Raw genomic sequence first — 21,855 nt, forward strand, 5'->3', positions numbered from 1 at the left:
AATTTATTGAAAGTTGTCATTAAACAGATTTATGAGTTATGTGAGAGTTTAAAGGTTTAACCTCATGAAAGGTTTGTCTTCTCCTTTCATTCAACAGTGGCATCCCCATCAGATTCTTGTAAGGTTTTAACCTGAACCTTCAAGACTACTGTCAAAATCTGGGCCCACTGACAGATAGGCCAGAATTCATGACCTACAAACTCTTTTAACTCAACCTTCAAGCAACCACAGCTGAAGATTTACCTCTGACAGTTTTCAGTGACACATGCAGGAACCTTGCAAAGCAAATAAGTAGTTTTTCTGAAATTGAAATCAAACAAACTAAAGCAAAAGAATTCACAGATGCAAATAAAAACCATAAACCAAGATGCTTTTCTTACATATTTTATGTACCATCTCATATCTTTCAGTTTTACACATGAACTAGTCTCTGCACTAAAGTTTCAGACATTTGAGATTGTTCTTTGCATTTGCATTCTTATTAAAAAATTATAAAATTTTTGTTTAATGAAAAATTAACACAGTACACCAGTCTGGATGCATGGCCTGTTGCTGTGTACCACCTACCAATGAATTTTTCGGGATTACATAATTATTTTCAAACTTGCCCTCTACAATAGCATCACCACTGAGAAGAATAATTTACAGACAAGTCAATGACAGCTGAACGACGGGCTCTATGTCACCCACTGGATCACAGTTCCATTAAAAAGCCACCTTTATCTTTGCCAAGTGCATGAACTCCACTGAAACATACTTCATACCCAAGCGATCTGTTTTCCATCACCGCCTCAGAACTGTTGTATCGTGTTAACAGGCTCAGGATAAAACCAAACCAAAGAAGGTAACTACACAATTACTACTGAAGTATGTAACTGTTCAGAGAACATAAGCAAAACTGCCATCCCTCTTAAGAAAAAAAAAAAAAAGTCAGTTAAATAACACACAAGCAACTCTGAATATGACATTCAGAGATTCCAGGTTGTGGCACATTTTTCCTCGGATTAGCTGAACTGTAACCTACTTGGCCAACAGTTTCTTCAGGCAGGGATTTTAATTTTTCATAAGCACACTGCTCTAATAAAGTACTTGGCATTAGTTATGGCTTTTGAATTAACATGCATTCATGACATTAAATTTTAAAATCACTAAGCCATTAATTTTGACCAGCTTTTTCTTATTCGTATATGGTTTGCAAGAATTAGCAACAAAGTGCATATTTCACCAGCAAAAGAATGAAAGCTGTACTAATAAAACTTAGTTTTGCAGGTCCCTGCAGAGAATGGTAATATTTTACATACCAATTGCATATCAAATGAAAGCCAAAACCAAATTTGCTGTTCTGATAAAGGCTTACTCTGTCAAATGGAACATAATAGTTCAACTTATGATCAAGGGCAACTTAACACACAATCTGCTATCTACATTTTCTTCCCTATTCAGAAATAAAAAGGTTTACAACATTGCAGAACAGTTCTATAAATCACCTAGCTCAAGCACTGACTTTAGTACCCATTTGTGAAACTCTCCTGCTACACAAATTTCCAGGTAATAACTAAATAGCTGAGCTCAGTTGCGGATGCTGATCGACAATTTCTGCAGGTACGCAAGTCCCGGCAGCTGCCCTACTTTACCTTACAAGGAGTTCCCCCTTTGTCTGCTTTGTTCAGGGTAGCGTTCAGAAAGCTCAAATACTATAAATCATAGGTATTTTAGTTTTTAACATAAACCCGTTACTTCAGATATATCTACTGGCCACTATAACCTTGCTACTAAAAGCAATAATCACCTGCTGACAGTATGGGAGCCCAACAGCAGACTTCAAAACCCGTTTTCATCTCGTTTTATCTTGTTTCGTCTCCTTCATCTTGCACTTATGAAACAGTGTAGAGTTACGACACTTAAGATGTTTAATAGAAACAGCCAGTTTGGTATCTGATTCCCATGCTAGTAACATTCTACTGTTCAATAAACTACAGTCAGTAAAGTAGCTCAGTTTTAGTTATACGTTTTAATTGAGTACAATTTACACACTTTATACACCGCTAAGTAGTGCGTCAAATTTGCTCAACAATAAGACTGTGGCTCACTAAAACAGATGTCTGATCCTCCAGCTTCCTCAGTTCTTAGTATCGGTTTTCTTTATTACTCTACATTAACTTGTAGATAAATTAAGCATAACATAAGTGTCTAAAATTCCAGCTGTGTTACAAAATGCTGCTGTAAGGCTAAATTTTCAAGTCCAAGTAGTTTCGTAATCTATGTGCAGTTATTTATAAAGGCAGCAGGAATGCTATTCTGACAACCTAATTAAACTTCCAATAATGTCAGCAGGAATCTGATTGCAAAATGGCTCATTTTATAAACATCACTACTTTTATGACTAACAAAAATATGCATGATCAGGTGCCAACTCCTTCACAAATACATATTTTACAACTTATGTTGTAAACTGCTTGCAAGTAGAAAATTCCAAGATGTTAAAGGTCTATGCTCAATCCATAAAAAGTGGCACAGTTCATACAAAGATTTCATGGATTTTGTTCTTCTGCCAGTTTCGCTTTCACTTAACTGCACTACTTTCAGAGAAGTTGCTCCCAATATATACATAAATTTACACCTAAATCAAGCCATTTCCTGTATACAATATCGGACCCGGGATTACACATGCGTTTAAAACACAAGTGAAATACAGGAGAAAAGAGATAACTGGACCTTGCCAAATTTTAAGGCCACTATATAGTCCGTATATCACGGCGCACGTGAACCACACAATTCTTCAGAATTTGCTTTTTAAGTTTGCTGCCCACTGTAGAAGTCTCTTTGAAACGGCACGGGCCATGAAGTCCTGATTAAATCTGAAAAAAATTACATTTCTAACTGGAAGTCCTTGAGAGTTAAAAAAACCATACATGATATCCCACTGTTTCAAACAGTGATGAACCCCAAATGGAACCAGTTCCTCATGGTAGCAATTGCTGTGTTGACAACCATTACAGCTTTTCTAATTACAGCACGGGTTAAAATAAAGCATTGAATGTTTTAGCTCACTCATGTATGACATGGATACATTTATAATAAGCTGAAGTATTGGGAAAAAATAGTCATTTGGTACTGACCAAAGCCCACACAAACAGGAGACCTTCTAGTAGTTCTGTATTGCCTGCTCTTCTCAGTCACTTCACAGAATCCGTTCAAAAACCCAGTGTCAGCTTCCTCAAAGATTGGAGTCACCAGGGTTTTTTTGTTTAGCGGTTTGGGGTTCTCTCTTAAGTTTCCATTAAGACCATTTAAAAATAGTAGTCTCAATATAGCAGGGATGGAAACATAATAACAAGTCAGACCTCACAGTCCTCAAATTTAAGACCTTGTTTTAAAAACCTCCTAAGGGTATGTGCCTTCTGTTTTTATCAAAAATGAAGGTAACATCAAATAAAAAGCAAAACTAATGAAGAATAGGTAGAACATTTTACTTTTGTTAAACCTTAAATGTAAAGTATATTAAAAAACATGGTTTGGAATTTCAAGAACAGGAATATAAACATGTATTTTCTACCCCAGAAAAAAAAAAAAAAATCCATGCGGGTGTTACAGTATTTGATCATTCTCTACATCCACTGGTAATGCAATATCAACTTAATGTTATTAAACAGATACAGAGATACCATAAATTTCATACAAACGTCAGGGTCTTCTGGCCTCAGTTATACTGCAGATCAAGCAAATCTGTTCTTTGGTAATTGGAGGAGGCTCATTTTCCATTACAATGCAGGACTGTTAGGAGGCCATATTAGCCACTCGTCTCAGAACATTACAACTCTTGTAGACATAGCCTAGGCTATTTGTGTCACAAGAAAATAATATTAGAAGTGGTATTAGAGGTATAAATGCAGAGAAGTTAAAATTATTCATCCCTTGTGGCAGCCATTTCAGGACAAAAAAAAAAATCCAAACTCTCCTTCTCTATTCATTGTTTAATCTAGGTAACATTTAGACTCATATGTAAAGGTATTTTGATAGATGGGAATGTACACATGCACACCTTCAGTTTAAATAAAGAGACCTGTGTAGAGAATGGCAATTTAAAGTTAACATGACTTGAAGATATTCCTATAATAAAGTTTAAAGATCTAGTAAACTGGGACATTACAAATCCAAAAAAGTGTTTCTTAGTTTTTCATCTTCCCTTTTTCAACAAAGACTGACAGAATATACATATACAGGTTGACATTTTCATTTTATCCAAAACAATTTTCACTTTGCTCAGTTTGCAAGTCCTATTGACTAAAATGTAATATCATTCACAACAAAATATTTTCATTAAGTGAAACAATAAGCAAAGAAAACCAAAACTAAGCTCAGAAGCTAAGTGGTTTAGAAAGCCTGGTAACATCTATGTGTGCATAAGTGTGTCTATAATTATTTTTTTTATACATTAGATATATATAGACACACACACACATATATACACACACACGTGCGCACATGCGCACACGCATACACACATTTGTAACCTGCAGTGAAGATCAATCTATTTTCTAATAAGGAACAAAACACATTATTTAAAAATGTGGCTAATTTAACAAAACAGAGAAGAAACTGCTGCTATCAAAATATACAATTTGGATTGCAGACTAGAAGGCTAACAACATTAAAAAAATAGTTTTAAGCAAAACCCCTTTGCTTCTGAATAACAACAGGTATCAACCTGCCATAGCATGAAGCATCCAAACAAGATTTTATAAAAAGTTTAAACTGTGACCCTTCCTCATTTGTAAAGTTCTTGACATAGTGCGAGCTCTGGTCTCCAAACTGGAGCCCCTTTTCATGTTTTCTCAATCCATACTTCAGGAAATAAATGGCAGCTGAAGGTTTCAGAATCTCAAGTGAGATTTGTGCTTTACCATATACCTGAAAAAAAACAAAACAAAAAACACAACAAACCCAGAAAACAACATTACCACTCTTTTGGTAGTAAGGAATTTTACTCTCCAGAGTAACACACACAGACTTTGTTAAAAAAAAAAAAAAATTCTTAGAGAATTTGCAAGTTGCCAAAGAGATGCAATGTCTTATATGCCATACAGTTCTGTATTATGCACAATATTTGTCCCACAAATACTGGGAAATCAGCTAAAATCTTTGCTTCAATGAAAATTCAAGTTTTCTAAGGCATCACATAACTTCTAACATTGAAAGACTGTTGTTAAAGATAACTAGTTCATTCTGAGAATTCAGATATTTAGTTTAGCTGAGACTTATAAATAAGAAGCCATAGAAGTCTGATGCTTGGAATTATTTTGGCAATTCCCATAGGATTTTTCTTTTTGAAGTTCACTTAATCATTCAAGCAGTTTGCTGTGCAATCAACATGAAAAGATTAAACATTCATGAAATGCATGGGCTTCTCCCTTCCCTCAATATTTCTCCAACTGCTTCATGATAAGAAAGTTCCTTCTCTGCAACATGAAAAAGGTATTGCAATGAACTTCCTATTCAGAGAGGCTCTGAACCACACAGAGGCAGAGTCAGAAGCAATGCTGCTCGTGCTCCTCCATCCCTCACTTCTCACAGAAGGTGGGGCTAAGTACTCGGAAGGCCCCTAAGATACAGAAGAACCCCCAGTCGAAAACTCATTACGTGTGCCTTATCTTTTTTGACTTCCTCTTCTACCCAGTGCTGTGAACTCAAGGGCATCGGGCTAAGATAATGTTTTGTGGCTCTTGATCCTCAGGTAGTTTCTCACTTTTTCCAGACTATCATCTAGCGAGGTGGAAAGTGAAAGGAGGAGAGCTTGTAAGCTCAGAGATGCAGTCCAAGGAGAGAGCTGGGGGAACAAAGGAAAACTCTACACCACCTAGCTTGCTCTCCATTCTTTTCCTTCTCCCTATAATAAAGGGAGGTGGGGAATCATGGTACTAATAGATGATTGATGGTAACCACCCTTCCTTAAATCCACACGTATTATACTGCGGAGATTATTATTTATAGTCTGTAATAAAATAGTGGTATATATTTAACTATCATCAGGAAAAATCTAAACAAGCAGTATTTTTAAGACATCTGAACAATGTTCTAGCCAAGTTGTATACAATTCCCTTGTTGCCATCACTTTTCATTCCCACCAAACATTGTAAAAGCCTGAGCATAAAGGACTTTCAACAGGCAACATACCTGTCCAATGTTTCCCAGAAGCGTAGAAATACTGGCCTGTCCAAGTGTCTTTTGTGGTAGCTTAGTTCTAACACTGTTACATCCCATTTCTGTACATTTGGATCCAGACGTACTTCATCATATTTGAGATGAAAAGCTTTAACTACAGGAAACAGGAGAACATTTAGTGTACAAACATGACGACTTTCCAGGGTTTCATTATTAGTCAAAGACAAGTCCCACGACGTCTCTCTTTTTCAGAACAGAGCCTATGAACAAAATTAACTAGCCCATCTCCCCAGAAAGTCAACTAGTTAATGAAGTGCACCAAGACCCTAAATAAATTGGTCAGTGGCCACTATCAGACTCTCACACTATTACAGGTTTAAGTAAAGGGCAGCCCCTACTTTTAGATGCATAGATTCCAGGAGAATAGCAGAAACTCATTGCCAATTCAGGTACGTTTTCTCTGGCAAAGAAAGATGTTCTTTCTGAAAATCTTTGAACTGACCAAGAATTGAAACCCTAAGCATTTCTGAGACCATTGAGGAGGAAGCCTGGCTATTTCCTGAAAGTGTGTGTAGAAGACTGATAGTAGAGCACCAGCGTTACTCCCAAATGCTACATAAAGCATTCTGAGAAACTTAGTTACTGCCAATTTCCCTTGATTTAGTACTCAGCTAAAAATGGTAAAATACTAACAGTTATTTCACTCTTGGGAAGTTTTGTCACATGTGAGTTATGTGAAGCCTAAGCATTAACATAGTGAGTATTAAAATATTCTTACGACTCTTCTTGATTTCCTTAGCCAGATCGTAGTTCTGACAATGCAACGCAAAATATTTGAGTCTTGTACAATTCCTATCTGGAAGCCAATGTGATGCATTTCCTACTTTGGATATTATTGGAGAAGTAAAGCAGAAGAACTTGACCATGCTTGTGGAAACTAGTTATTTTTAATGCGATGGTCATATCTTTTTCTGGTACCACTCTCAATTTTTTTTTCCACAAAATTCACGTTCAATTGTAGCCAAATGGCTATAATATGTAATAATAATGTGTCCCCTTTTCCAGATACATGTCGATCTATAAAATTACGTATCTAGGAGCTTTCTAGAAGATTGGTATCTGATATTAGCTTTTTTCTTCCCCAGTTAACAAATTAAAGTGATCATCTGGCTTGTACCACTGTCAGATGAATTCCCAAGCTTTGTGAATTAATACTAAGAAAACATATACATTATCTTTGCTACAAAACGCTGCATGTTTTAAAATAACTCCAGAGAGAGCAAAAAGATATACCGGGGCTATGTATTTACCGAAAGCTTAATCAACACTTGACAGAGCCTGTGCATTAAGGTTAAACGATATTGAGCAGAACACAATCGACTTCTGAATCCGAAACAAATTCGTGTTAGAGTGTGTTAATGTGGTCTAGGAGCAAGACCTTTAAAATGGTATTCAAAATTAAATATTTCTTCATTAAAGTGACATCATGCAAAATTTCATCTCAAACATTCACTTGCAGATGCAAGAAATAAGGTCGTTTGCTACATGAACATTAAGCACGCAGACCACGTGTAAAAGAAACTAAGGAGAACAATTTTAGAGGCTCAACTAACAAAATGCTACGTGACATAGTAAGTGAACAAATAAAACAAGTTTGACAGGCTCTGGTCCAATACAAATTTCATCGAGGAATTTTTTATGGTAAGCTACCTGCTTGTTCTCAAAAATGACAATGATAAGCTTTGAGTATTTGTTAATCACCACGGACCCCATGACTTACATGGAGAAATACAAACTGCAGATGAAACAATGAACTGTTCAGATCCCAGAAACCCTATTTACAAAGGATACTGGAGACTATAAACAGTGGCAAAGTGATTGCTTCAGGAAAAGGTAAACACATACCACCAGACAGACATTGCCGGTGCTCTCGCCATCTACACTGCTTTTATTTTGAGGGGTAAGGACAGTCATTAGAAAAAGCCGTACAGATACTCTTATCAGGAAAATGTTTTTTACAATACCTTACTTTGAAACAACAGAATGCATTTCTAAAATTAAAAAAGGTTCATTTCATGGACAAGTAAGAACAGATATCCTTCTTTCACCTGAAAAACTTAAGAATTTGTACACTTCAGTCTGAACTATGTATCTGATTTTGATCTTTTGGCACAGCGAAGACTCCAATAACGTCAAAGGATGTCATAGCAATTCCTGTAGCCCTCTATACATTTATATGTACATAATGTTAAAATTAATAGAAACTAGCATGCAACTACTAGCTAGACCGTAAGTATTTAACAGCATTTTTCTTGAGTTTGCATTTCACAGTTTTCATTTGCTCTAGATCTTCATTTTGAAGTGATATTTTCTCCTTTCATTGGTCTCTTTTGTTAAACTTTTTCCTTTACATTGACTTTCTGGCTCTTTCACTCCCTCCCTGTTCATGCTCAATCCCTGCTTAAGCAACTAATTCCAATTCAATGTTCACAGACACATCCTTAGCCGTCTGCCCAACTCTTCCTTTTTTGCTTCTTATCAAACTAGCATTCTCCTTCCAGCTTCTGCTTCATATACCAAATATTTGCACACATAAAACCTGATCAAACTTAATTCCTTATCACACTAACTGGAAAATGACAGACTGAACTAAGATGGTTTTTGGTTTGTTTGGGGTTTTTTTGTTTGGGTTGTTGGGTTTTTTTGTTTGTTTGTTTGTTTTTTTCTTTTCTTTTTGTGTGTATGTGTTGGTTTGTTGGTTTTGTTTTTAAAATCTGTAGCTCAGAAACCACTGGACACTTTAAAAAGGTCTATTTTCTAAGGCAACTTCACAATGAAGCAACAGAGATCAGAAACTGACAGTTCCTTTAGATATTAATGCACACCTTACTGTCAGCAGAGGGAACTGCGTGAGAAAAGTGCAGTGTGTCTGAAAGCATACTGGGCATAATTGTGATAACTCAAAAACCTGGTCAGATCTAACTCAGTGGTAACACCTAGCTCACAACTTAAAAAGCATTTGTACGTTACTAAAAGTTTCCCATTTTTTCAGACAGCATATGATATTTGTAAAACTTTCTTAGTGAATTACTAAGTGATTAATCATCTGTTCACAGTATTAATAAAATCTGAAGACAGCCTGTAAACCTGTTAAGCTATGAAGTGTTATAATATACATTGCCTTATTTTTTTTTTTTTTTTGAAGCTTGGGAAGTAAATTTATACACTAGCTATTTCTGAACCTCTTGTAAAGATGACAGCTCTGAGAAGATTTCCGTGAGCTTCCACAGGTCAGAACAAAAGAACTGCAGAGGGCACATTAATATCTGCCATCTGTGCAAAGATCTAAGCCCCTGTCTTCTCAACCACCCAAGTCCAACAGCACTTCGGCAGTGTTTTGTCGTAAACACCCCACAAAAAAATCCAGACAGAAAAAAAAAACCCAAACCACTTAAAAACAACACAAAACAACCCCTTACTTTTTGCAAATATATCAACAGGAGATCCGTCAGGCAAGAGCCAAGGCCAGCCTTTGAACTGCCAAGCAGGACCCTGTACAAATACTGCCACCACACGGTCCCTACGAAGACAGGGAGACATGGACATCTTGATGACCTTGAACATTTAAATTACAAGCATTCTTAAACATGCAATATTACTAGAATAAAAAGCTATGCTAAGGAACAGCAGCAGAGCACATTTAATAACCACACCTCCAGCACAACTGCTTTTTCTCTGTTAAGCCAAAACAAAAATATTTCATGTGATTTTCCTGGACTTTAAGCTCTGTCCCTTTGCAGAATGCAGCTCAGTTTCTCGTGTTACATTTATAAGCAAACAGTGTTTACTCCTGGCCATTATTACTTTGGTTTTTAAAAGTGCTTCAACATCTTAGAGATAATCTTCTATGAACAACACTGTAAACTGAGACCTATCAATTTAAAAGCCTTTATTCGGAATAGGTAACTTCTATTCAAAAAATGTATTAGAAGAGACAGCTGCCAAATTTCTGCAAAGTGCATCATTTATTGTAAGGGTGTGTAACCATCACCTGCAGTCTAACAAAATAAATTTGTGATTAAGATGAAGCTTCTACATTAATAAAATTAAAAAACCCCAACCTTTGAGAACAAATGACCTTCCATGTATGGCCGATCTTTGTCTTGAACATTTACATAATCCAACCATGTTTCCTACCAATGATGACAAATAATTACCTCCCCTGATCTCATCCCCAAATTTAATTCATTATAAACTCTACCAAAACCCAAATGGAAAAGATTAATCAAGGTGGAGTTTTGGTTGGTTTTTAATTTTTTTTTTCTTTTAAAAGGTAACAGGCTAAAGCTTTGACATTTAAAATGATGTTGTGGGGTTTGTAATTGCTAACCGAGAAAAAACCCCACAGCAACACATTAATTTTGAGACACTAATACCTGATTCTCCCTTGGATAAAAACAAGCTAAAAAAACCCACGCTACTTCATCTCCTTGGTCAGAAGCACTTTAGGAACCACTTTAGACAGTTCTTAAATGTTTAAGCATTAAACATTTTAAGTGCTATTTGATATTCAGCATTTCAAACCCACAGATTTCTGATGAGCTCAAGTTCTCAATAGAGAGAACAATTAATTTAGAACAGGACTTTTTCAAAGTACTCCTCTCCATTAAAATCTAATTTGAAAGTTACAAAACCACCAAGAATGTCGCTGTGTGTGTCTAAAATCTTCACACTTGTAAGGAAGAAGTAAAAATGTTACCTAGTTCATTACAACAACAAAAAGATGTCTCTCCAGAATTTTCCTGCTCAAAGAGAAATATGTTTTCATAGCATTGAAGAATGGGCTACAGACTAAATAATCTGTTTCCAGCTTTTTCTTTTTTTTTTTTTTTTTTTTTTTTTTAAGTAAAAGCTATCTATGATGCCCTTTCCCAGACTGGGGCTCCCCCTTCACAAGTAAGCTCCCATCATTGAATCCAATTCAATGAATCTGATTCAACACTGAAATCACAGTTCAGTCTTTACCGTCTGTTGGATTTTCTTTCTTTCTTCCTTTCTTAAACTATTACAAAAGTTAGAATGCCAGATGCTGAAGGCCTGCAAATGTATCTTCCCAATAGACTCTCAGTCAGAAAGCAGGCAAGAAAGAAGTCTTTTTCTCTCAGATCATGTTTCAGTGACTTGCACACTACAGCATCATGAATGAGAAAACTAATAAGAATATTCCTATTCAAATCTGTGGAACGTTTAATGTAAACCTAATGAAATTAATTGTGCTGCTCATACTGTTTAAATGTAGTGTTGTAATTTCTGAAGACCATTTAAATAAGTTTAGTTGCATATTATTTTCAGCTGAAGACCCCTGTACAGTTAACAATCAAGTCCGTATCTTCACTTTTTAGTGAATTTAGTAGCATTGTATTGGTCCCTCCAAATTTTGCTTTCTCCTAGTTCAGTGATTTTGTAAAAGGGAAATGTATTTTACCAGTCTTGTGGCATAAGTTTCAGAGGTTGGTCTACGACTCGATAAGGTACAGTAACGCTGACTGTAGTTCCCCCAGGCTGCATCTGGTCCTTCCTTCTCTGTATTAGGGTTTCATTCTCTCGTTGACAGCCTTGCTTCTTTTTTTCATCTGATGGTACAAACCTTGGGGAAAAAAAAACAACCCAACATTCAGTAGACAAAAGCAACTTATTTGATGTAGTCAGCCAGAAAACCAACTTTATCAGACCTTTGCATTACTAGTAGCACTCACTGAAGCCATCTCATTTTCACTATGCCAAGCTTCCATCATGACTCACTCAGAACAACAAAAAAGTAAGAAAAATATTTTCTAAACTCTTATACTAAACAGAGTCACATTTTTTAAAAGGTCCTCTGCCCCTCCTAACTACAGCCTAACCTGTTCGTATACATTCATGCACTCCTTGCCGACCTTATTAGATACATTTGCAGATGTGGAGCCAGATCACAGACTGCTAAATGGCTGTAACATCCTTTTTAGTTATCAAGGGTAACATGGGGAAGCGTGGGCACTAAGCAGTGATTGCCTCCTGGAGCAAATTTGAGAGTTTTTGCTATTAGAACCACCAGAATTAAGTTTTCTCAAGAAAGCTAGAGTTTTGGGCCAAAAAGGTTTTTGAGTGAGGTTTGGTTTTTTTGGATGATGGTGATTTTACAATACCAATGATTCACCTGGTGACGACAACATACAATACTACAATTTTGGACTTTTTTTTTTTTTTCCTAAATAGCTTCGCTGATAAATTGCTCAGAAAATAAGGATCATGTGATCCTCCTGTCTTATGTAATCTCCATGTGAAAAAAATAAATGCTTAGGATGCAACCACCTCAAATGAGTTACACATCTTTTATTTTGCAGCCCCCCACCTTAAAAAAAATGCAATTCCATTTCAAGAGCCTCTTCTTTATGGAGATAATAAAATTAAATACACTGAGCATTTCTCAAAATGGGCATCATTAATGTGAGAGTAGTGTAAGCCTTTTTACCGATGAATCTCAGTGGATTTTGTCAAAAGGAAAGACAACCAAGTCATGCATTTTATAGAACTAAAACTATGTCACAGGAAGAGAAGCTGATGTGGCCAGTATCACCTGCCAGGCCAGTAAAAGAGCAGAGCTCAGACCCACGTTCTCCTAATATTCTATTCAGAACCACCCAGCTGTACTACTAACACCTTTTGCCACTGACATTTCATTTCCAAAACTCATGATAAAAAGAAACTCTATGTTTCACTTAACTGCAAAAGTTATCATGAGTACCGGTGCTCCAGTTTAGAAACATAGTATGCTAGATAATTGGTAAAATTTCTCTTCATTGTACTACAGATGGTGCTTTTTAAACATTTACTACATTTTCAGTCGTTTGCAGTATTTCTATTTGTTCTTTTAAATCTATTTCTATTTGAACACTAAACCCAATTTGAATGCGCTTAAACAGGCAGACTGCACTTCCTATTGCTGGAAAAATAGAAAAATATATGAAAAATTAAATGAGGAAGAGGTCATTATTCAGTCAATGTGAAAATACAAGGTTTTGCTAACATCTTATAGCCAATGAGAAAACAGCAGTGGGCGGGGGGGGACGACGACACCCAAACATGTTTTAAGGCAGCATGGGGAAAAGGTCAATAAACCTTCAAGCAATCTAAAAAGTCACATTTTATATTTAGTTTGTAAATATGAGGAATCAAGCACTTTAACCATTTTAAATGGAAACAGGGACTCTGCCAAATCAGACAAGAAGTAATACTGCTGCTCTACAGAGCCTAATGATTTCACCACTGTATTTGAGACATCTCAGATTTGGCTGACAACAGGCATTCTCAATTCCACTTCTAGCTTTAAATGTTTCTGTGTTTAAGAATTAATTTCAACACTAGTTTATTGACAGTTTCTCTCCATTTCAGCTTGAAACCTGTGTTACAGCCATTAAGGCACCATTCGGCTGTGCTTCAGTTATGTATCTTTTAGAAAACAGCCTAAGTTTTCTTTACTGTAAAAATCCGAATGTTTTTGAACGCACTTCTCCAGGACAGAACATGAAATAGCTTGTTATTGGAATTTGCTGAAGGAAGAAGTGTCCATGGGCAGATTCACATGGCACAGTAAAGAAGATGACTGTTGTAAAGAAAACACTGAAGGAAATGTTTACATATGTACAGAGAGTACGGGAATAAAAGACAGCTTAAAGAAAGTTTATAAAATATATGCTTGCATTTCCAGGAACCATCGACTCAGTAAGTATAATAAAAGCCATGTGCTCAAGAGTTAAGACTCAACAGAAATTACTGTACGATTATAAATAATAGTTTACGTGACCTACTCCATCACTACCTCGATATAAAAGACAAGTGTAAGAAATCTGAGTATTAAAGAAGACACCAAAAAAACCATCTTCTCTTGGGAATTATCTGCCACAATATTACAGCTGGTGGCTTAACTACACATTTGTACTTGATACTTTTTTAATCATCCAACACACTGGAAATGTGTTCTGAAACCTGACTGAGCAGGTGCTCACTTGTGTTGTTTTTTTTTTGTTGCTTCTCCAGATTACTATTCCCTAGTAAAAAATATTTTCCAAACCTACTTAGAATCGATTTTTATACCCCTACTAGGAAATTAACAACACTAAATTCTCTTGCTGTTAATTACCAAAATTATTATCCACATAAGAACAGGTGCAGTCTCTCGCTTTGAGAAGACAGCAGGTCCCTTTCCTAAAGTAACGGGTAAGTGATGAACAAGACTAAATTATGGGAGGTAATTGGTAAGATACTACCCACTGAACTGCCAGAGTGGCTCATGCCTAAGCTCTAAACTCACTTGAATTGCTAGCATTAACTTTAAAAACACTTTCACTGAGGTCAGGTCAGCACTTTCTGGCCCCCAAACTCAGGCACGCTGAAAAATGCATGAGCAGAGCCCAAGTTGTAACTCCAATGCTGAACAGTAACAGAGATCATCGTAATACACATTTGAATGTGTTTAGAATTGGGAGACTCATTTTTATAACATTCTCAATCTTTTTGTTAGATTACAGTATCAAAAGCTTCATACACCTATTTTTGCAAGAGAACAAAGCATTTTTTTGGTAATACATCATCCCTGAAGCTTTCAGATAGTTTGTTCAATATCAAAGCTGAATAAATCTCAGTGAGTTGCCTGGCCACATATGGTGAAACTTATGAGTAAAAGCATCATCATAATAAAAATACATAATCATTATCCAATCATTTACACCTGCCTGATACAATTCCTGCCTCACTTTTTTTTTTTACACTGCCCATGTAAAGCAGATGCATTGCTTCTGAAAAGCCTAACTTCAATTATCCTCAAATACTTCATCTGGAAAGCCAGATTTTACACAGTAATTATATCTAGTGTTGCATTCAGATACTGAATAAAAATAAAGTGTATCATACTAAATATTTTTAAGAAGATTTACAATATACCATAACATATTGCAGTTCTGATTTTAAATGAAATTATATGTTTTTATTATTTTAGAAACTCTTCATTTTTATCTTGTATTTGGCTCCTTAGAAAAATAAACTTTAAAAAAAAGGTTATCAAGATTTTTTGCATATTATTCAGTATGTGATTTATATATATTACAGTTATATATAGAAATGTCCTCCTACAAAATCAAAGTTGCAACAAATATATCCAACAGACAAATCAGATATCTTTAAAAAATACTGTAAACCAGTAAGATGCTTCCGGTTTAAAATAGTATGTATTTCATTGTACTGATGATCGCTTTCTTGCTTTCTCTATTCTCTGTCTCAAAAAAGAGCAAAACGTTAGTGATGAATTGAAGACGCTAAGCATCATACAAATGTCAGCCAAATTTGGCAAAGAAAAACAACCTCAACTTATTACAGAGCTATGAAAAGGCTTACTAAAAATGTTGGTATTAATCAACAGGTTTCTTTCAATCCTTGACAATTGAATTTAATGCCTCCCATAGTACTGGATGAAGACTGTCCTCTTTATTTTACAGCCACCAACCTACAGTATCTGCCAATGATAATGCAATTACTTTTTCTCATATCCAAAGTGACAATGTTTTGCATTCCAGTTACTTATTAAACAAAACTATCTTAAAAGACAGAGATTCCCAGCTATGACTAAATTTTGATTTTAAGTGGTTTGATCTCTAATTATAATTTTAGTTAACTTTCTTCCTCATTTTGTTTTAAGAAACATTTAAATGGAGGGAGTCATAAGAGTTGGTTTTATTCATAAAACCCAAATCCCCATTTTCTTTGTTACCACACACTTCAGAGAACTGGGCTGCCTCAGGTATCCGGCATGGAAGAAAAAGCTGCCCTGTCAACAGCCCACGTCACACGAGCATCACAGCTCCCACACCGCCATCCTGGGGGCCGCCTTCTCCCGGGGTTCTCCTGCATTTCTTAGCGGTCTCCCCTGCAACAGCTCTCACCCTTCCAGCTCCAAAAACCCCTTCGCCTTGTGCTATGTCATTGAGCTCCTCTGATGGCTAACGGAAGCAGGCTGGTTACCTCTAGAAACACAAGAAATTCACATGTACTGGCATCTTCCCTCAGCAGGGGTAAGGGAGGAAGCATTAATCTGGGTGTGTCTTTTCTGTATGGACAATATGTCTTTACTCCAAAACTTGTGGCAATGACACGTGCTTTCCAAACCCACCCTTCTGTCAAATTTAGCTCAAAGTGTGGAATAAGTTAAAGAAGGTGGTGACTTAAGAGGCAGAAATTAGATGTCTTTCCTTGGAAAACCATCACGTATCTATCAATCACACTCCACATCAAGGCTAGTTCTACACTCTGCATACCTGAACAGTAAAAACAATCCCTGCAGCCATTCCTAAACAAACTATTTCAATAAATTTGAATGCAAAAGTATACAGGCCAGGTGGCATATTTTCTAGAAGAGTGCTAGAACTGCCATGGCTAAATTAATATTTCACTCTTCTGAATTCTGCTATTGCACTTCTGATTCATTAACATACCTTGCTTTTTCACTTTGTCTTTCATACTTGTTAACTACATCAGTGTCCTCCTTTGAACTCTTAAACTTTATTTCATTTTTTTTCTGAATCACGTTCTTTGCACTCTAACGATCAGCCTCCTCTTGAGGCAGGTCTCAAGAAGTTAACTGTACCCCAGTGGGGCCAAAACCAGTGTAAGTCTTCTAGCACAGATATACTTAGACATAACGTATAGATGCTTTATTTCATTATAGATGTTCCTGTACCAGAAAGTCACAAGTTACAGATTTAAATCCAAGGCTGCCAGTTGTGAAATATTTTTCTTAAACATAAAACCCCACATAAACAAGAAACATCCTCTGTCAACACAATTATACCAGCCCAGGAACTGTCTGAACATTAAACTATCATGTTAAAAGCCAGCCTTCTCTCCAATTAAATATTTTGGAAAAGGCACCAAGAGTCCAATACACTTATTGGGTCTTTAATGATAAATGGCAGTAATCTAACAACTAGAAATAGCTGGAGATCAGAAGGTACCTGGTATCTCACTGCACAATTTCAAAAACTAGGGCAACTCCAGTAAAAGCCGTAGCACCACAATAAGGACAGCCTATTTTTGAAGAAAAGCAGTGTATAGTCTCATAAAGGACAAGCAAAGCACTGCAGATGGGAGAAAGAGCAGCTCTCAATTTTTTTGAACGTACCACTGCGGACAAGCTCTAACAGTATTTCTTTGTGAAAACGGCTGCCTGTTTCACAAGAATAAACCGGTATTAACAGATAGGCAACTCTAAATACCATGATCTGCTGGACAAGGAGAAACATCTTTTTTTTGGGGGGGGGGGGGGGCTGGGAGTGGTGGTGTGAGGGGAGTGGGGTGTGTGTGCACACACAGGTTTTGTTGCTTTTACATAACAGGTAATCTTACCTTATTACAAAGAAAATAATTTGCAGTGTTGATTGCATTCAGCCATAATGAATTAAATCTTAGAAGTGCGATGCAACAAACAAATCCTAGTAACTCATTAATATTTTTCTGAATGAATTTGCATCAATACTGAAAGACAATGTCTATTTCTGTTGTATGCGAACTCAAAAAAAATAGTCTTTATTTACACAACCAGCTGCCCCGCTCAGCTGACACAGTTCTTTTTCTACAACAGAGGCCACCTTCCAGTGGCTGGTAACTGTGGTCATTTGCTAAAATCTTTTCTGAGCTCCATAAGCATGTTGCCCTTGCTCATCTCTTAAGTCTTCTTCCATTGTAAGGGTTCATTGATAAGTTGCACATGTGTGCATTTATGTTACATGAAAGAAAAGCTCAACAGACATTAGAAATAGTACCGTAAGACACTCTTGTCACTCTGCCCATTAGGCCCACAGATCACCACCACGCAAAAACTCTGAAAATAAGTTCTTGGTTTTTTCCTCCTGTTCAAGCATTCATTTCTTTTATACTCTAGTCTGTAAAACTAGCTTGTCATGAGACAGTAGATACTCCCTCTTGCTTAATTACTAATTTGGTGCCAGTACACCTTTATATCTGAAAATCATTTTTATACAGCATGTTCTAATCAGCTACTTACTTCAGATCTTGCAGAAGGTCCTTTGCATTAAGCATCGTTATTAAAGAGGTCGTGGCTGCTGGAATAATGATTATGGGAGTTCGAGATCCTGTAGAGATAATAAAGTTACATTTGCCTGGGGGGTTTCTGTTATGGTTTTGATTGTCAGGGTTTTTTTTCATTAAAGGAACTGTACACAAAAAGAACCCCCTTGCTTAACAGAGCAACATCATAAAAAAATATTCACAGAAAACTGTAGTAAATCTTTTTGTAAACTGAAGGCTTTCATTCACCGAAAAAATGTACTCCTGTATAAGGAGTCTAAATATGGGTCCTATCCGTATTTAGCAAAACAGAATGCTGTCTGCATTCCACTGCTTGTTTATACTGATGCTTCTGGTTGCAGCAAAAGATAAAGTGGGCACAATTCACACAAAAATGAGAAGAACTGTGTTTGAAATGAATATTGACTCACCTTTTTTCTGGTTTGGAGGTGGTCTTGCTTGGGAAACTGAGAAAAAACAGACAATACAGCAGGAATGATTAATACATAAATACAAATGTCATCATAAGGCAACATTTCAATGTTTTTAGTTGCAGAAGTGAACAGAGAAAAGTCACACTACAGTAGTTAGATCATTTTCACAGATGCAATACAAAAAGTTGAGAAGTAGTTTGGGTCTCAGTATTCAGAAGAGAAACAGCTCCTGAGTGTCTGAAATAAATGCTAGGACAGTTGAGTCAATCTCTCCTGATTTTACTAAAACTAGTCATCCCCCTCCATTCCCCTCAAAAGGTTGGGGCACTACACCACTGACAAAAATTGCCAGCAATCTTGAAAATGCTGCTGGTAGTTCTTAAGTTCAATGGTGCTGAACCAACAGGAAGATTGTTTCACACAGACTTACAGACCCTCACCTTCTCATTAGTTATTATTGTGCACGGTATCTGTAGGATTTAGCTATCCTTAACACATATAGAAGTTTCAACAATCAAAACTGAATCCCAGGCTTACTCAATTTTGCATTGCAGTTTGAGTTACACAAGCTCTTTGGGTGCCAAAACCAGTGAAGCTTAACAGATATGATAGCACTCAGGTAAAAAAAAAACCAAAAACAAACAACCAAAAAAACCCACAACTAAAAAGCACAACACAACAAAAAGGTACCCAAAACAAATAAACCTCCAAAACCAAACAACGAACAAGAACACACAAACAATACTGGCCAGACAGAAACCAAAGAATTCCCCCAATTAAATGTTTCTACTTCAGTCTTGCAAGTTGTGACCTCCTCAACATGGGAGATCCTTCAGTCCAAAGCTGGAGAAGAATGTTTCTTCACTTTGGTGATATTACTGAATAATCTGGCTCCCTCCAAATGAACATTTTATAGTTCAGTTTTCAGAAGTGCTAACTCAAGGAAAGAACTGTTGTGCTTGATAATTATCATATGTGTTTATCCAAATTTACAATATCAGAAAATAGTGAGTAGTAGAAAGACTGATGTAGACTAACTCAAGTCTCAACTGCTACTATGCACAACAAATTTCATTAACTGACTTCCAATTTCATAGCACCAACTTGCTCATGTTTATTTATGACCAACTGTTTCAAAACTTCCTAGAACAGTATAAATATTCACAACACATAGTTGCCATTGTTGAAATATTGAGACCATATCCTTAATTATCTTTTCCTGACACTGTCAAATGCACAGATATAATTGGCAACACCATATTGAACTATGTGAACTTTACCTACCCAATGATTTTTTTAATTATTTTTTTTATATCTACAGATCTCCTTATGTAAATAAGTTCCTGAAATACACGGGCATTTCAGCTGCCCTAAAAGGACAAAAAAACAATTTAAGAAATTTGATAGCTGTAACAAGACAGGTTAGTAGGAAAACTGGTACTGCAGAAAGGTGAAGGAAAAAAAAAGTTAAAAGCACATCTCATTTTTTTCAACTCGGTCTTGTACAACTGTTTTGTCCAATTCATCTAGTGCTTCTTATGTGCAAAGCAGCATCCTCCTGGAAATGGCATGTTTTAAATACTTTGACTGCTAAGAACAGAACAACTGATTTTTTCAGAAGTTTCAAACCCCCCAAAAATCCTATAACGGGCAGAAAGTTTTGTGGTGGGTTTGTGTTTGTGGTTTTTTTGTTTGTTTGTGGTTTGTTTTGGTTTTTTTTTTTTTTTTTTTTGAATGAGGCAGTATATGCTTTTCTGCAGACTTTATTCTTTCTTCAACTTACAATAGAGAGGCAAGATAATGGATTAGACTGGCCTTAGAGAAGGGCAGTATCAGTATAACCTATATAATGTACAAACCCCACACTTCTGCCAGTTAACACGCATTAAGTCACAGATAACAGTAGGGACCTATGACAACTCAGATTTCTGTTCTTGCCACTTCTACCCATCTCATACCACTGTCTGTCAACTCCATTTGCATTATTATGCTTAATGGGGCTAGGGAGATAAGTATGACAAGCAGCCTGACCTTTCTAGTACCAAAATAACCAAACAGAAGAACCTGTGCACAACAGCATTGAGATACGCTTGGCAGTATTCAATACTAGACTAGATTTTTGAAGAAGAATCATTTTTACAGTATTAAGTCTTAGTACTAAATCCTACTGAATCTCAAGGAATTACCAAGGCACTCGTTGAAAGCATTTAGTAGTCTCAACAAGTATAGGCATTACTTCTAGAAAAAGTATATTCATTTTTAAAGGTAGCTTTGTTTCCAAAAAACCCAAAATGCCCCCTTCCCAATACCTTCGTAACATCATCTTGTTCTTAAAGAACACCTTTCTCTTGAGACTTTCTTCCATCAAACCAGAAATTCTCACAGCATGTAAACTAGATGCAGATATGCACATAGGTGTTTGGAAACACTGATCCTCTCGTATACTGTCTGCACTCTTACACTCTTCTAAAAACTCTTCTTAAGAATTTTTTAAACTTTTTTCTCATTAAAAGAAACCAAAGTACCCATATAATTCTGTCTTCAAACCTCAATTTCGGATTCACTCTGACATACAAAATTGACTTGGTAGCTGAAGTCTACGAATTGGTAATTAAAAAGCCAGTTTAGGATTCTGGCCCCACTACAAATACCTTAGGTGCTAAAAAAGTGTGAAGAAGTAATGATAATGCATTCAGAGAAAGACTTACTTCTGATATATTAATAACAGAAGTGATTATACATCTCTTTTTGAGATTAGCTTTTCTATTTAGCTTGTTTCTCCTTGGAGTATAAACCAGCTTTTATTACATATTTGAGCTGGCATTTGTGAACTACAAGAACCAAGAGGTTCGTCAATTTTTAATTTCACTATTTCTATGGGCTAACTGGGCACACGCTGAAGAGAATGAACCCAAGCCCTGTGGTATAACATTAATAATAAAGTTATGTGTTATTTCCAATACATATGAAGTTAAGGGACACAAATAAACAATCCCCACTTCATTCTCCAGCTAACCGAAATTGTAAATAGTACTTCTTTAAAATTCACATTTGTTCGGAACAGAAAGTGATAGTAGGCTTCCTTACCTGGTCGTGGTACTGGCTGTGCTGCTGGAGTTTGTGTTTTTCGAGCAGAAGCGCCTTC

The 21,855-nt window shown here is 36.3% G+C and overlaps 1 protein-coding gene across 1 annotated transcript in view; it reads right to left on the reverse strand.

The window, feature by feature from the left end:
- Positions 1 to 3,449: 3,449 nt before the first annotated feature.
- CDC73 (cell division cycle 73) overlaps positions 3,450 to 21,855 on the reverse strand; it is a 109,766-nt gene continuing 91,360 nt past the window's right edge. The window contains exons 11-17 of the mRNA XM_080406974.1: positions 21,798 to 21,855; positions 18,708 to 18,743; positions 18,254 to 18,341; positions 11,648 to 11,809; positions 9,642 to 9,742; positions 6,175 to 6,316; positions 3,450 to 4,911 (exon numbers count right to left, since the gene is read on the reverse strand). Coding sequence (XP_080263100.1) covers positions 4,875 to 4,911; positions 6,175 to 6,316; positions 9,642 to 9,742; positions 11,648 to 11,809; positions 18,254 to 18,341; positions 18,708 to 18,743; positions 21,798 to 21,855 — 624 coding nt within the window. The 3' untranslated portion in view covers positions 3,450 to 4,874. The remainder of the gene's footprint in view (positions 4,912 to 6,174; positions 6,317 to 9,641; positions 9,743 to 11,647; positions 11,810 to 18,253; positions 18,342 to 18,707; positions 18,744 to 21,797) is intronic.

The sequence above is a fragment of the Falco punctatus genome (genome assembly GCF_963210335.1).
Source record: "Falco punctatus genome assembly, chromosome: 11".
Taxonomy (NCBI): domain Eukaryota; kingdom Metazoa; phylum Chordata; class Aves; order Falconiformes; family Falconidae; genus Falco; species Falco punctatus.